This window comes from Tyto alba, unplaced genomic scaffold (assembly GCF_018691265.1).
Source record: "Tyto alba isolate M040663 unplaced genomic scaffold, T.alba_DEE_v4.0 Super-Scaffold_38, whole genome shotgun sequence".
In the NCBI taxonomy this organism is placed as follows: domain Eukaryota; kingdom Metazoa; phylum Chordata; class Aves; order Strigiformes; family Tytonidae; genus Tyto; species Tyto alba.
Window position 1 is genome coordinate 14,999,783 of NW_024881313.1, and position 17,276 is coordinate 15,017,058.

The following is a 17,276-nucleotide window of genomic DNA, read 5'->3' on the forward strand; positions in this document are numbered from 1 at the left end:
AGAGCAAGAGACAGGACATAATTTCTAACAAAATGTAAGCAGGAGTGACTACTTTCAATATTTTTTCTGTTTCCTCCTGGAGACAGGTGTGTGACTTTCTTCCAGCTGCTTTCAATATAAAGGGCACATGATTTTATAAACCAAAATTCATTCTGTTATTTTCCTTCCAAACTATGAATTCTAGGACATGCGGACAAAATCTAAAATTAATGATAATTTTGCGTGGCTTTGCAGGCTGCCTTAAGGATTAGCTGTCTGGGCTGAGCCCATGAAGTTAAAGAGGATAACATCACACTGAACAACTGTCTATGAAATACGAGGTTCTCTGCTGGTCTAATTTCTCCGCTTGTGTGCATGAAAAGTGAACTTTTCTCTCTCCCCCTAAATTCAAACATCCCTGGACAAGGGGCAACAAAATCATATTGATTTGTATCAAAAGTGAACAGATGTAAGAGGAAATGCAATGCGGTGGGAAATATGAGTCCCGTACATCCTTTTTAGTCACTGAAGTTCTGAGATGTAGCAAGTTAAACTCAGGTATAAAAGATACTTAAACCAAAAGATACTTACACGAGCACCATCTCTTCCTGTTGCACCAGTATCACCTCTCAGACCTGGGGCACCCTAGAATACACAGAGGGGGAAAAAAAGCATTATATTGGTAACAAACACAATAGTTTGTATGAAAGAAGTCTTGAACTGTTTGCTGAGTATCTATGTATTACTTGCATATCATATGAGATGATATTTTTGCTAGTTTTTGGGGGGAATGGACTTTGATTATTATTTAATTCTCATTGCTGAGTATGTACTGACTTGCAAAGTGAGAATCTGCAGACAAAGGGGACTGGCATACTTTTCAGAATCATGACCCTGCCTCTTTCACAGGAAACCTACATAGTTTCCCCCAGGTGACAAGAATTTTGAATGGAATTAAAAATTCAAACCCAAGTAGATGTATATTCCAAATGGTGAATGTAAATCCCCCCTTCAAAATCCCTTTTATTTTGGTCAAGAAATAACCATATGTAAAAATTCTTTTGGGTATTCATGTTGTACTTTCTATGTGAAGCAGGAAAACAACTGTTAAAAACAGTGATGTCATGAGTGGTCATGTAAAATGCCGTACGTTTCATATAACAAAAAGTTATATCCAGGCCATCACTAGTGTCAAGAAATCAGACCAGCGCTCTGTTCTACTTCTTTTAATGCATCCTACTCTTCTGCTTTCATCTGCATATCAGTACATAGTGTTTTATAAAAAGTTGCAAGCAATTCTTATCTTAATTTCCTTACAACTCCATTGATGCTAAATGACTATGGATATTTTTAATAATAAAAAAAAAAGCAGTTTAGAAATCTCAGTTTAAAGTTTAAATAATGAACAGAAGAGAATATAGGATGAGATGTACGTGACAAGATAAAAAATAGTTTTATAGATAATTATATGGATAAAGCAGAGGTAACAACAGAACTTGCAACCAGACCTCACAGCTTTACATAAAGGCTTAAATGGCTATAAAGTTTTCTGATTTTATAGGAAAACTGACATAATCACAGAATTTTTGTATCTGATTTACTTAGATGATAGTCACTGCACCTAGAGCAGTCAAGGATTTCATTGGAGACTCAGTCCTTTGTGATCAGTAGGTCCATCCCTACTATAAACCCTGTACTCAAAACAGTTTTAGTATTTCTTTACCGAAGATAACTCATTGTTAACCAAACCCATGAAGAACCAACTGCCACTTAAACCAATTCCAAATGCTGAGCAAAGATCAAAATACAACCTTAGTAAAGACTGTCAGTCCGTTAGACCAGCAAAACATCTACTCAATGACTAAGTAATACAGTTTCACAGTAAATAAAAGTCGCATTGGGGTAACCTGCAGGTGTTTTAAGTTAATGATATTCAAGCATCTCCCAAACCTCTGCATGCAGTAACAAAGCAGGTTGTCCACCTTACCTTTTCACCCTTGCCTCCTGGAACACCAGCAGCACCTCTCTCTCCTGGGATTCCACCGGGGCCAGCAGGACCGGGACCACCAGCAGCACCAACATTGCCAGGCTCACCCTAGCAGCAGCAGTATAACAGGGTCAAATCATTCACACAATTTGGAACAAAATTCTGTCACTACTACTTTGCCCATAATTCTGCTTGCTTGTAAACAGTGTGAGTAGTAGTATTTTGTCTTAAGCTATTGTATTTACTTTACTTTTTCAGCTAGTCAAGATGACAGACAGAAACAGTCTGATTCTGTGGTCTTCTGAAGTTTTAGGATGTCCCATACTCCAAACTAAACTTCTGTAGAAAGACTACCCATGAAAATGTTGAAAACTAAGACCCATATTGAGTTAGCATCAAGCCAATGTTATTTTGGTATATGACAGATGATTATTGTGCTAATGTTTTGGGAAAAAGATTGCTTACTGGACACAAGAACTACCCACGTGTAAGTAAAGGTGAGTATTCAGCATGAATTTTGGCCAAAATCTCGGATCCTACCTCAAAATAGAATAATAATATACTCAGCTGACAAGCTGTATTCAAACTGAGTTCAAACACTAGTTCCCCTCCCATCATCTATAGTGCTAAACATAAAAACCTTTAATAGTGTGGACTAGCTGGGATGGAGCTTTACCACTTGAAGAAACGACCCAGGGGCTATGGTGTACAGGTAACTACCTATTACTAGTAATCACTTATGCTCTTATGAAAGAAAGTTCTGGATTGCCTTCATTGGGAATTCAGCAGTAAGGCAATGGCAGCTGGAAAAGGCATACCTTGTTACCATCAGGGCCTGGTGGGCCAGATGGACCACGGCTTCCAATGGGACCAGTGGGACCAACAGCACCGCTTTCACCAGGAGGACCACGTTCACCCTGCAGGAAACAGTCTGATTTGAGTTTTTCCTTGTATTGTTCTGTAGCTTAGAGGTTTAAAAGCACTGACAGGTAACAATGACAATGTGTTGCAATTTTAGCTGAACAAACCATTAAGAACTGTATTAGGATTCTACTGATATTAACCAAACTGGTCACAAGAACTGCCTCTAGCTTTTGACACAAATATAGTAAAGTGAAGTACTAAAGTCTTGCATCATGGTAACAGCTGACAATTAAAGTACAAGTACTTCTTAAACATGGATTTTGGCTACTGTGCTCATTCTGGTAAGTGTCTTGCATTCTATTGTCAAATGGAGCTTTTGATATCAATTTGAGGGCAGATAATGGATTCTAGTGAAATTAAAGTCATAGTAATTGGCAAACAATTATTTTTGCAGTTGCAAATGCCTGGTGAATATTGGACAATAAAGGAGACAGCTAAAGCCTACTAATGTGACCTGCATGTTACAACAGGTGTAAGGATAAATTCTGAAACAGAGGTCATCTGGAAACATGGAAGGAGCCAGAAACTGGGTTTAAATGCATAACAGTTCTGTCAAAGATAGAAATATCATTTTTACTAAAGACATCTCAAATAATCCCAGTATGATCAAGCTGAACGTCAATGAATAATCTGATAAGGCATAATGCAGGCTTTTAGTTATGATGGAGAATCTGGGAGCTTGTATGAGAACTATCATGTGGTCAAAGAACTGACTCAAGGAGAGTTAGCACACTGCTAAAAAGCACCAACAATGCAGAAGGCTAACTTATATTGATGTTCGCCCAATGAACAGATCTTTCCACTATTTTTACATACATTTTGTTAATAACAGAGAGGCAGAAAATTAAGAAAGATGTTTATGAAATATACAGATATCATGAATGTGCAAGCTTTTGTCAACAGGAAGAAGGGTTGGCATATTACACAGGAAGAAGTGTTGCTGGATGGTTGTCACAGTAGAAGTGGGATAAAATTCAAGAATGCAAAGTACCAGGCCTTTTATTTAGGCACCAAAAATGAGGATTAGTGATGTAAATGGGGGTTTCACCTGGTGAAAATGACAGGGAAAAGTGACAGCCAATAGCCAACAATATGATGTAGACATGAAAAAGGCAAATGTAATCTAGCACAAGCAGTGAGGTATGTTTAGGAAGTGTTAATTTCATTGTACAAAGCATCAGTAAGACCTAATTTGTAATAGCAAATGAAATAGTCTCTGGTTAGGTAAGAGATGCTTAAGGCAAGTTAGAGCAGAGACAGGTAACTGCTACTACAATTTAAAAAGAACTTGGCTTGGATAGATTAGCAAAATGAAAGTTTAAAGAGGACATGGTTACTACTACAGCCTCGAGGCACTCAATATAGGGAGAAAAAGTGCTGTTTAAACTGACTGACATGACTGATAAGAGTGAATGGGAATATTTGTCATGAATACATTTAGTCTGGAACTCACAAGGAAAGAGGGAGCAACAGAAGTAGTTTAAGTATCAACCTCTTTATAGGTGGATTTGGAAAGCAATTTACTGAGCATTTTATAAACAATTCGTTGCTCTGCATAAATGAGACCTTCTTGCCATGCAGGAAGGTCTCCACACAAAGCTCTTTACAGATGTTTATTCACAGTGCAGGAATAAAGGGAAATGGAAAAAAAGTATCTTTTGACTGTTCCAGGTTCTGGACTCAGCCCACAGTTTGTTCACGAAGACATTTTATGGGAGGTAGGAGCTGGCTAGCAAGGGATAATGTGACTGGAATGGTCAGGCTACGAAGGTCTGTGCACATCTATTGCAGTTGAAAACTCTCATATGCACCAGGCCTCAATGTAATACTGTAGGATCAGTCTTTTGACATCGAAATGTACATAGCTACTATTATTATTGAACACAGTATTAAGACAGTGTGTACTAGATTTCAAATGCGTTACTCACTCTTGGGCCAGCAGGACCAGGGACACCAAATTCACCATGAAGACCCTAGAAGAGAGTAGATGCATTGGTAAAGCTTATTTCTAAAGCAAATTTATTAGCTTAAATTGTGTTTTGTTTCTTAGCAGAAAATAGGAATGCTTCTCAAATTGCAGCAGCATATTGAAAATCTTCAGACTAAACCCAGTCTTTTAGATACACATAAGAAATCCTTTTTCATATAGCTGTGCAGTATCTCAAAGCACACAAGAGAGTAATTTCTCATCTGAAGAAAGAGTTGGCTATTAAGTTCCAAGCTCATTTTTCAGGTACCTGCAATGTAAACTCTTTTACAGGGACACAGAGAGATGTAACTATAAATGTTAAAGGTGGTTATGACACATAGAATGCACAGTTTGCAAATTATATCACACACTTTACCTGAGCAGAACCTAGAGCCTGAATTACCTCTGAGCTACCTCAGTTGTATGTCATTCCAAATTCACTGAAATCAATTGAAGTGCAAGAGCATACAATTGGAGTAATGCAGGTTAGATTGAACCTTGAAGATTTCAAAAGAAATCTGAAGGAAAATATTTTTCATGTACTTTCTTGTCTTTTAGGGGAAGTGGCATATTATATTGCCGCTTAAGGCCCAAAAAGCAAAGGATTTGCTTTGCTCAGTTTCATAACAAACCTTTGACAAAAGTAGTATGCTGCAAATTCCAATGGACCTTCTTCATTTGTGGCTAGCTTTAACAAAAGGGACTATTAAACTTTGCATATAACATGGATTGCTTTGCTGTGGCAGATGGATCCAACGGGCTCTTGCTTCACCACATGTGCAATTGTAAACACAATGCTTATGCAATGCCTGCCCCTACTTGTGGAGTACTGTATCCGTCACTCACCCTTTCGCCTGGTTTACCAGCTTCACCAGCTGGACCCGAGGGACCTGGCAGACCCTAGGTGTAAAGAAACAAGAATACAAATAGAATTAAGGCAGAAGTACTTCCTGCTTTGTAAACCATAGGTAAGATTGAGCAGAGCACATAGTTGCTTACCTGGAAGCCAGGAGGACCAGCGGGACCTTGTTCACCCTTTCCACCTTGGTTGCCCTGAATGGAATGAAAAACAAGTGATTAACTTGGAAGGAGAAATACAGGAAAATGGATTTTAAAATGGGAAGTCCCATTAATGAAAAGTAAATCACCAATTGGGTCTGTGTGGAGGCTGCTACTTACAGTGACTCCAGGAGGACCTTGAGCACCGTTGTTTCCCTCTGGACCAGGAGCACCCTAAATGTGTTCAAGCAGAAAGCTGTTATCAAAGTTTTGATTTGTTATGAATAATATCTCTCTAAAGTGATTCTGTACCAAAACCAAAGGTCTCTGGCTGAACTTAACCATTCACTTGTAAGAGCTTCACTGTCAAAGGGTACTAAACATGCTTATAATTTTAAATTTTGGTGATTGTTTTACTTATCACTGCACATTCATCCTTAAGGAAACTTTTTTTTTAATTACGGATTATAGGAACCTTGCTGACAGCATTTTTCCCACAACAGACCAATTATTTGGTCTCCTAAATGGAAGACTTGCTAAGTGTCAACTATCAGTAAGAAGCTGGAAATTTACAGGATAAATTAGAAACCAGATATTATCCTCAGATATTTGTACGAGGAGTGCTATTTTTAACTCTTCACAGGAAGCTAATACCCTAATAATTAATTACCCAATACTCAAGAAGGGTAGTTTTCATGTATCCCTTAAGTAACAGTCCCCACTGCCATGAGGCTAGATGAATGCATTCCCAAGTGCTTTCCAATTTCATCATCTATTCATGCTTGCACAAAACAATGCTATCTTATTACAGAGATTTTGAAAAACTACTTTTTTTCTCTATGAAGGTTAATAAAGAAAACATATGCACGTACCCGTGGACCAGCAAGACCAACATTGCCTTTTTCACCAGGTTTGCCAGGTTCACCCTGAAGTTGAAACAAACAGATACAGAAGTTAACCAGGACTTCATGTTAGACTCAGTTTAAACTACTAAACAGACCGATACTCTCCTTGCTGGAAGACATATTGTAGCATTACTTTAACTGTAATTAAATCACCCACAAGCTCTATCTGCCTTGTTGAACCACTTAGAAAGAATAGCTCAAAAATAAATGTCTTTTCAAAGCTCCATTCCTTTAGTTTTTGAGATTATAATTCATGACACTCTGCATAGCATCCTATGCAATACACTATATATATGTCTGCATGTGTGTGTATGTATAGTAACACCACAAATCCAGGAAATGATTATCTGTGGCCTCTGTGTGACATGTCAGGAGCCCCACTGAAATCACTGGTAGCTCTTCTTCTAAATGAGTGAGCTTTGGATTGTTCTCCATAAATAACAATACTCTGGATCTGAAACTAAGGCTCAGTGGCTAAATTTTACGGAACTTTAAGTGCACATACAGAAATGATGAAATGGATATGCAGAAATTATAATATAGATATATATTATTCTAATCACTTCAATGTCCAAATATTCCTAAACTAATAAAATTGTTTTTCATTTGTTTAATAGTATTTTAGGTAACCAGAAAATAATTTAAAATGGAACTCTTGCATGTAAGTGGATGCCATCCAGTAAGCAGTACAGGACAACACATGTTGATGTGCTTGATTGTTAGAGTTGGGAACCTATAGATTAGTCTGGAAATACCTTCATAGTAATAGAAAGTTTCTATACTGTACTTACAGTGGGACCTTTTGGTCCAGGGAATCCAATGTTGCCAGGCTCACCTCTGTTACCAGCTGGACCGATTGGCCCAACCCTACCGTCTGCTCCAGGGAAACCCTAGAAAAAGAAATCATACTATTAAATGGCTGGGATAATTTAATTATCAGTTTTAGGAGAAATGTGTACCGACAGGAAGCAAATGCCATTTAACTTTTAAATACTGTCTATACATTGCGTGCTCATGCTTTCCTCCATTTTTCTCCTTTTTCTAGAACTGTGTATTTCTTCTTCCCCTTACAGGACACAGGCCTGATCTGAGACCCACAGAAATGAATGGAAAGTTTCCTACTGATCTTCGCAGTAATATGGTGGTAAAGTCTTGCTGGTTTTACACAGTGTTGTGTTAGAGCTCAGTGCTGAGATGTCTGCTTTTTAAAATCTCAGTTTATGTCTATGTTGCACATGCAATGGGGAAATGGAACAAAAAGGAAGGTACTTACAACAGGACCTTCCTTGCCAGCGGGGCCTGGGCTTCCAGGCTGACCTGGGAGACCCTGAAAAAGGAAATGTTTCATGAGAAAGGAAAAGGAAACCAACTCACCAAACAATTAACCAGAATTTTTTTCTATCTGTGTGCATGCAGACACACAGACACCAAGTTATCAACATACACTGTGGAGACAGGACTGTATGTCCTATCAAGTTTACATCTAAAACACTGAAGTTTAATTTGGTGGTGTGTGCTCCCATGCCAGTTGAAAATCTGTATAGGCAAGTACATGTTTCACTCAGATAAACTCACAGAGGCTCTACTTTAGCAGAGAAACTGCTTAAATGTTTGCAGATGCCTAATTGTTCACATGTGCATTGAAAACTCTTTCACTTCATGGGGTGGAGTAGGGTAGGAAGAGAAAGAGTAGATTAAAGATGATAAAACAATGACATGGACATAATCTGGCTGCAGCATCCACTAAAAGTGGATGGCTGTCTTCAATGAAATCACTTGCAAAATAAAATTGAAATAATTGAGATCAGCCATCTCACATCATTTTAGTAGGGTTAGCTTTTCTTTTAGTTAGTTGAAGAGGACACACACTCTTCATTTGTGATCTTAATGATCACATTCTGTAAATAATCACAAGTGGAACTGCCTGTCAGAAGTCAATGCAGTATCCAGTACAAAGGGACACTGCTCCACGACAAGGCAATCAAATGCTACCACATACAAAAGAAAGTAATTTCAGTAAACATTTGATGCTTCTTGATCATTTCCTCATGGATGTTTTTTCAACAGAGCTGTGGAAGTGCCCTAATTGTGGTTAGCACAGGCTGAATATTTGCAGTTGGATTCTGAATAATTTTGTCTCTAAATTGTAAGTAATTTTGTTTTTGCATAGTTCAAACTTACACCACAGAGTTCAAACTTACTCTTGGACCCATTAGACCAGGCTCACCAGGACGGCCACCATCACCATTAGGACCCTTAGCACCAACAGGCCCACTAGCACCACGGTTACCAGCAGGTCCCTATCAAAATAAATAAAATGAAAAAAATAAGGCAGAAGTAGCAAAAAGCATCACACATCTGTATATAAAATAAGATGGTTTAGAAATAGTGATTCAGACAGAAGTCTTACCATGACACCAGCTCTGCCATCAGCTCCAGGGAGACCACGAGATCCAGGCACACCCTGCAAGTGAACACAAAAAATGTCAAGAAAGGGAAAGAAATAAATCTGTTCCTGTAAAGTGTATAGTGCTTGATAAATTTCAGCCTTCCAAGCAGGTCTGATGAATTTGAGGTAAGTGCAGCTCTAAGCACACACAGCTCAGTGTAAATGTATATGGCAAAAGAAATCTCTCTCACTTCCTTTAGATTTCTTTAAATTCTAACCTGCTTGTATCAGAGCATTTTCAGTGTTCATTGTAATCTAACAGTGGCTCTAGGCAGTATCTAGGATCCCACGAACTGGTCTACACAGTTTTACCTTCACTTCTCTATAGCGAGTTGCTGGCTTCTCTATGACTCTGTACACCCTACCCAAGGTACAATACCGAATCTTTATCTCTACCAATAAAATCTAGTGGTAACACTGCCATTTTTCCTGCTATTTTTCCTGTGAATTCTTTTCCTGCATAAGAAGCCACATGCCTCCCAGAGTTCCTCACCCAGTGAAAAGGGTACTAGGCACCCTTGAAGAAACTGAATTTAAACTTTTTGCCTCACATTATGTGTGAGCCATTACCTGTTTTAAGCAGTTAAATCCTCTCACAGAGCTTCAAGAATAATGAAAGACAGTTCAGTAAGTATTACACATTGGATAAATCAAAGCAACCTCTAGTTATTTGAGGGATAAGATAGTAAACATCATTAATACAAAGCAAAAATAGTTTTGGCCCCAACTAATCAAAAGGCTCAGAATTGCAAATGATCTTTGCTTAGCAGCATTAATGTAAATTTAATTACTCAGAATTACTTAATTTGACTTTGTGACTCTAACTTTGTTTCCTCTTTCCTTTTTGCTTCTACTACCAGAACATGAAAAGAAAACTTACTCTTAGACCAGCAGGGCCCGGGGGACCAGCAGAGCCAGGTTCACCATTGCTGCCTCTCTTGCCTTCCTCACCACTGGGACCAGGAGGGCCAGCGGGTCCAGCAGCACCCTATTCCAGGCAAACAGAGAAAAAGAAGAAATCAGATGCTGTGTTGCACATACTAGCAGGGTTTTTCATTGAAAAAACCTTCACATGTTGCTATACTTACAGGCTCACCCTTGTTACCACTTTCTCCCTTAGCACCAGCAGGGCCTGGTTCACCCTACAGTCCAAAACAGAAAGAGATCACAGAATTAAGCATCATTCCAAAAATCTCTCTTCTACCTGGACAGCTTTTTCACAAGTCAAAACACTCTTTAATCATCCAATGCCATGTCTGCCTCTATTGTGATAAATGGTCAATGAATATAACTGTATTTTTGGCTTAACAGGCATCAAAACAAACATGTTAAAGATGATTAGAAATTACAGTAATTTAACTGTGTCACATTCAGGGCTGGTTCCTCTACTGAGGATACCCACTGAGGGCCTGATTGTGAGATTGCTGCCACATCTATCTTGATACTATCGACACGGAGAGAGCTTAACAGTCCTTGCACTCAAAGGGAGTGCAAAGTGAACCTCCTCAGTGAGACACAGAAATGAACTCCAACGTTTAATTATAGTGGAACAAGAAAAAATGTCTGTATTAAATACAAAAATGTATCCAGAGGAAATCTTTTACAACTATGGACACTGTGTCCAGTTTTCAAATGAAGACATGGAATATACAAGGTCACTTACAACAAGTCCCCTAGCACCACTAGGACCAGAAGGGCCGGGAGGACCAGGAATACCACGGGGACCGGGCAGACCAGGAGCACCAGCAACACCAGGAAGACCCTGTCCAACAGAGAGCAAAAAAGGTATTATGGGCCCATTATCTTTTCTGTTGCCTTAACTGAATTGGGGTTTTTTTAGAGCAAACAAGTGTGAATATGACTGTACTTACAGCTGCACCTTTAGCCCCTGGAAGACCATTAGCACCAGGGTTGCCCTATTAAGAAAGATAATAACACTGGTTAATTCAGAGTCTCAAGTGCACCCATCTAACAATAAAGTCTGGCAAGTTACTCACTGGAGGGCCAACAGGACCACTGGAACCAGGAAGTCCAATCTCTCCTCTTGGACCAGCAGGACCACTGGGACCAACATTACCAGCCGGTCCAATTTCACCCTGTTTGAGAGAAGGACAGAGACCTCTATCAGGGTACACCGTGTTAGGGCAATAATGGAACAATCCCATATTAGCCTGACATTAAGAAGACAATCATCTATGTATATTGCCACTTCAGAGGCCAGGAAATCAAGGAGTTGAGAGCTTTTATTAGACTGTAAAGGCACTTAAGATGGAATGTCTAGCTAGGCTCCATCGAAGCTGATGGCTGACACAGAAACAAGAGATGCTCAGCATATCTGAGAAGCTACACTATCACCCAGGATTACACAGAAGGTTAATCTAGAAAATCAGAATTATGACCTGCATCCATGTGACCCCAGCATTGGCCTGAGATGCCCCACAGTGTATGAGACCCAACTGACCATTATCTTGCACCTTAAGATGCCATTTGCACCGATGCAAAATGCAAAACAGTGCCTGATCGGTGCTGTAGGATTGTGTTCACAGTGGAGAAAAAAGGTACTTGGTTTTGCTCTCAGCAGTCTGTATTCACTAGGTCTACTACAAAAAACCTGAATGTAATGACAACTTCTCTTAGCAATTCTTTAAGTAGTCAGAGTTCACCCAGGACACATAGGCAGTCTTCTCTTGAAATTACATGCTGTAACCACACTCACATCTGCATCAGAGAAAACTTCATGGTTTCCAGAAGTCTTGCCTTTTGACAAGAATATTGAGAACAGAATCTCAGTTTTCCCTCATCTCCCCTGCAGTCAATACTAAGAGGTCTAGCAAACAATACTCTATTTTCTTCTAAAGGTGGATCATGATAAGCATTTCTTCTGTTGTAACATGGAGTTTGTGTACTTGTATCAAGAGTGAAAAACTGCAGTACAGTACGTGTAAGTGTATGCAGCTCTGAGCTTCTTGGCAAATGGTCAGTGAAATTCGCAAATGCAGGATATGGGATACTGTTGCCCAAAAACCTGTGTCTTTCCTTGGACAAAGTAAAATTCAAAATAGTGAGACTACTACCCAGGAAAAAAACACTACGATCTAAGCAGTAAACTGAATCATCTAAGTTATAGTCTGCAAGAGGAAAATGCCACTGTTCTAAACCTGAAAAGTTTAGATGCAATTTCTCCACTGTAATTTCAAGAACTTAGGTTGGAAGGAGCCAGATACTCAACTGCAGCTTCTTGCTCCTTGACTACTTCTGTAAAGTGATGCAAACTGCTACTTTTTGCTTATTTATCATGTTCTGTGTTACCCTTTGAAGGTGTATACAACTACACCATACAGGAAGCCGTAAAAAAAAAAAAAAAAAAAAGAGGTTATGTCTTCCTGAACCTGCCTAGCATCAATCTTCAGCCATGTAATAACAGCTGTATTTTAAATTAGCATTCATATATGATGTTCTTCAAATATTGTAGGGATTCATTCTCATCCTGATCTGTAACTGATAAGAAAGCACTCCCATTTCAGAGAGGGTGTTTTTTTGCTGCCTAGCAATACTAGTTACTGTATTTCATCTTCACTGTCAAAGGTACCAGCAGAAGCAGATGTTCATACCTTAGCACCAGGAGCACCTGGGAAGCCTGGAGGACCAGCAGCACCAATAGGGCCCTAGGAAATGAAAGGGAAGCAGTTGTGTAAAGGTATTCAGAGATGACAGAAACATCTTACTTGCTAAGTAAACAGATGAAAAAAACGCACATTCACTGAGACACTTCCGCACATTACCATCTCAGAGTATCAGCTGTCTTTTGCAACTCCGAGCTGACAGATTTGGCTCACTATAGACAGTTAAGAGTGAGGTCAATGCTGAAAAACATTTGTAGTGCAGCTAAAGAAGTGTGAATTAAGCAACATTTGGTAAAACCTTGCCTTGAGGCCAAACACCTGAGAAAGAATAAACAGAGGATGGGCAGAGGCAGGCATCTGCAAGGCAAGATGTCTTGCTGTACAGTCCTGCAATGAATGAAGGGGAGCAATGCATCCTGCAAATGCATCTTAGGTAGCTGTTTCCAACACATTTACTGTGCAGGGGTAACTGAGCACGCATTCACAGGAGCAGTCCTTCTGCACTACTGGTCACACACAAGAGCCCTGTGTTGGTGACAGCATTTGTCCTTCACACATGGGAAGAGTGTTGGTAAGATCTCTGCAGCACTTTACAAGCCAATGCCTGGCACAACTTATATTGACGTCAGTAAGAATGTACTAGAAATTGGATTAGGCTTAACAGCAGCTGCGGGCAGGAGTTCCTTCTAATGTATGAGTGGATTAGAAATCTTGATTCATAACCAGAGTATACATTTTGAGGCAGTGAATATGTGCAGCCCCAGTGCCCTTTCATTAAACTGTTTTGTTTGGGGTTTTTTATGTCAAAGGCAATGGCAAGTCAGATTGAAGAGGACCTTCTACTGATTCTACTATGTCCAGCAATTGCTGTGGGATTTGTAGTCATGATGGGACAAGCTTCCGACTGTACAGTACCCAGCCACCACAAGAGAAGATACACTGATGGATTAATAGCCTTTGTTATTCTTTAGTGCATATAGATACAAAGGGATAGTTTTTCTTCAATTATTAATGAAATATCCTACTCATTCATAGCTACTGGGCTTTCTGCTATCTGCTTTTTTATGAGCTAACATCTTTCAATTATAAACTGCCTCACAAATCCAATGGAATAAAATGGGTCAGCTGGTATAGCAAAGAGAAATTGGCTTCCAACATTCTATAACCTACAGTGTTTGTTACAAAATGCATACTTGCAATTCTCACTGGTCTTGCATAAGCAAAGAAAAAACAAAACCAAATGCCCTTTAAGATATGTATAAAAATATAAACTTCCAGAATTTCCATTGCAGTGACTCTTCCTATGTTTTAAATTCCCAGTGGCAAGGAGAATAAAAAATTATTTATGCTTTAGCTTTAAGAAAAAAGAGTATTAATAAGTGCTATGCAGAATGTTTACAGCATCATAACCAAAGTATGTGTAAAATAACTTTAGCCTGACATAGGCACTGGGGCCCAATGCAACTCTCTGCTGCTGCCCATTCAAACACCTCTGCAATCAGCAGCTCCAGAATATTTTTCCCATAGTAACTCAATTGCCTTCAAGATAGCTAAAATGTTTTGGTTCTACTATAAAGTATAACACCAGATCTTATCTACAAGGCCTCTGTTTGCCTAAAATTTAAATGCCCAGTCACAAATATTTTTTAAATACCCCATGAGAAAACTGAAGTGAAATTCACACCTATGCTAACATGCTACTCTGCTAAAGCACAACAGATGTTTTGAGTGACAAGGAGTATTAAAATCAACTTTAGCAAAGTTAACAGAACCAGGTACAGATCCCTCATTAACTCAAATTTTGAAGGGAGGAAAGAAAAACTATTCTGGGCTATTCCAGATTTTTTTATAGCTCTGAAACTGTACCCCTGTACACACATTTATTTCACTGAAATAAATGAGATTTACTAAAGTCAGTGGTATGCGATGACAACACTAAGTCCTTTTAAACAGACAAATCTGCATTGGGTTAGCACTTATTAGAATAGTTATTACCAGTCAGATCAGGACAGTTGGATCTTACTGGCCTTCCACACTAGCTCACATAACTCAGGTATCAGTGGTGAATGAAAAAGGTTAGCTCCTGTTAGTCAGACAGGACAATGTTGCAGGTGCAAAGCTGTGTCCTAGAGTGCACACAACAGTCTCAGGATGTATATAATTAGTCATCTGCAACACGTGCATGGTATATATCTGTTAAAAGAGACTATAAAGTCTCTTCAGTTTTGGGATGAGAACTGTTCTGCAGATTGTTGGAAATGAGAATTCTGTTCATCGGGTGTTTCCCTATGAACTCAGCAGTGCAAATGAGAGAATATTTGGTTCCTTTAACACAGATGTGTTTAATATAAATCCTGAGGCTTTTAGGATGTTGTGTGCAAAGGGTTTATGTTTTATTAATTCTTTTTGTGATGGTCTGACAAGCAACAAAGAACTGTGTTAAAAATGTCCACACAAACTTCTTGGAAGCCCAATAAATCCCAATAAATCCTCTGTAAATAGGAAGAAGGACACAAGGCCTAATGGAACCAGATTCTCAAAGATCAACACTGAAACTTACAGCAGGTCCAGTGGGTCCAGCACTGCCATCACTTCCACGAGCACCCTGTGAGGAGAGAACATGGTAAATAAAGTTTCAAAAGAAATTCAGAGATCAGAGAAAGCCACAGTAAGTGGCTGGTCATGATGACAGACAGACAGATGGGGAGCCACTTACAGCTGGTCCAGGGGCACCTACTCTTCCTCTCTCACCAGGGAGACCACGAGCACCCTGAAAGAAAAAATAAGGTAACTCATTTGTACCTATTCACTGAGCAAAGACATATAGCTTTTTTTTCTTCTGCTAAGTCTCTATATGAAGTGTGTTGCAGCCAGGCAATTCTGTTCTAAATATTCATAGACTGTAACATTAGAGTATCTAGCTAGTTGGAGTGTCACTGATCACAAAAATTGACCAACATGCCAGCTGAACCATATTGATCAGATTATCATTTTCCACAGCAACAGGAAATACTTACAGGTTGTCCTGGGGTACCATTTTCACCAGGGGCACCAGGTTCTCCCTATGAAAAAGAAAGTTTACAGGCTTGAATTATTTAAGGGATGCTTTGGACAGACAGCACACCACCATCTATAGAGATACTCAACTTCTGGATCCTACTGCCTTTGCCTTCTGTAGCACTTGTACCACAGTATACAATAGCAGCACATCAAGTCCTAAGGGTACAGAAACTGTGACTGTCCCTGCATATACTGAAACATGGCCAGTTGGAATCCTCTTAGATGAGGGCCAGACCAAGTTGCTTCACCCACCCATCTCAGCTTTCTTTACCCCTTTTCTTTATTCTGTTATTTACTGTGTAGCACACAACAAAGAGATAGGGCCTGGAGAGTCAACTACCAACTCAGATCAATCAGCAGCTGTTTTTAGCTAGGGCAGAAGCAGAAATGATGCTTTCTTTTGCCTCAGTTTAAGGTGACAAAGTTCCTGTCAAATGGTTGGAAATAAGGATCTGCCATAGGTATTTTTAACACAAATGCAATAATGCTGAGATGAGTGACAGCCATTAACACATGGCTCCACTCTCCCTTTAGTATTAATCATTCTCAAAAAGTCTGCAGTTGGTCTAGGCCAGTCTATAGTGACAAGATTTGTCCTAGAGCACTTGTACCCTGAAAATATCTGAATGCACCTAGTCTTAAATCCTGCCAACAGCACAAGCTTTTGCCTTCTTCACTGCTTTCAGCACAGTTATATCATGACTGACCTTGATTTATTACACTTGTGTTTTCCAGTCAGACTAGCACTCTTACTAATAACTGTTCCTTCCCTTACTTAATTGCTTTAGCTGCTTTTAATTTTTAATGACTGCACAGACTGTTTGCTATCTCTTTACCAAACTTTTTCTGAAGGTTAACAACTTACAGTGATAATGGAGAATGCTATGTTACAATTAATAACCTCATAAGCAAGTAGTCAAAGCTCTTAGAAACAAGCAAGAGGGAGAACTAGTATTTGAGCTTTTCATTATGTTAAAAGTCCTTGAATACAAATCTCCTGCGAGTACGTCACCAGCATTAAAATTTCCTACAACCCAATACTGCAGGAGTGTTTTTGTTTTGTTTTGTTTCGTTTTTTTTTTAAGAACACTGTGATTAAGCACTGAGGTGGAATGGACGAAGAAACTAAGAGAGGAAGAGTTTGCTAGAGATGTTTCTAGACCACACTGAAAAATATTTTCTTAAGGATAGTGTTCAAATGTGCACTAATCTGAAGAAAGTGAAAAGGAAAAAGACTGTGAAGATCAAATAACCTTAGAAGAGTACTCTATCTATCCAAATTTTCAGCAGAAAACCTTACACTAGACCATGTGTCTCACACAGCAGAATTTTGTAGAAAAAAATATATGTTTTCATTTCAGTGTGCTTTAAAAAAGCCCAC

General features: G+C 39.1%; 1 protein-coding gene across 2 annotated transcripts in view; it reads right to left on the reverse strand.

Moving 5' to 3' along the window:
* The window catches only part of COL1A2 (collagen type I alpha 2 chain), a 40,665-nt gene that overhangs the window by 11,924 nt on the left and 11,465 nt on the right, over positions 1-17,276 (reverse strand). For both annotated transcript variants that reach the window (XM_032991406.2, XM_032991405.2), the window contains exons 13-33: positions 15,853-15,897; positions 15,552-15,605; positions 15,396-15,440; positions 12,824-12,877; positions 11,210-11,308; positions 11,084-11,128; positions 10,876-10,974; positions 10,301-10,354; positions 10,093-10,200; positions 9,174-9,227; positions 8,965-9,063; positions 8,037-8,090; positions 7,555-7,653; positions 6,731-6,784; positions 6,039-6,092; positions 5,859-5,912; positions 5,706-5,759; positions 4,819-4,863; positions 2,785-2,883; positions 1,967-2,074; positions 571-624 (exon numbers count right to left, since the gene is read on the reverse strand). In XM_032991406.2, coding sequence (XP_032847297.1) covers positions 571-624; positions 1,967-2,074; positions 2,785-2,883; positions 4,819-4,863; positions 5,706-5,759; positions 5,859-5,912; positions 6,039-6,092; positions 6,731-6,784; positions 7,555-7,653; positions 8,037-8,090; positions 8,965-9,063; positions 9,174-9,227; positions 10,093-10,200; positions 10,301-10,354; positions 10,876-10,974; positions 11,084-11,128; positions 11,210-11,308; positions 12,824-12,877; positions 15,396-15,440; positions 15,552-15,605; positions 15,853-15,897 — 1,431 coding nt within the window. The remainder of the gene's footprint in view (positions 1-570; positions 625-1,966; positions 2,075-2,784; positions 2,884-4,818; positions 4,864-5,705; positions 5,760-5,858; positions 5,913-6,038; positions 6,093-6,730; positions 6,785-7,554; positions 7,654-8,036; positions 8,091-8,964; positions 9,064-9,173; positions 9,228-10,092; positions 10,201-10,300; positions 10,355-10,875; positions 10,975-11,083; positions 11,129-11,209; positions 11,309-12,823; positions 12,878-15,395; positions 15,441-15,551; positions 15,606-15,852; positions 15,898-17,276) is intronic.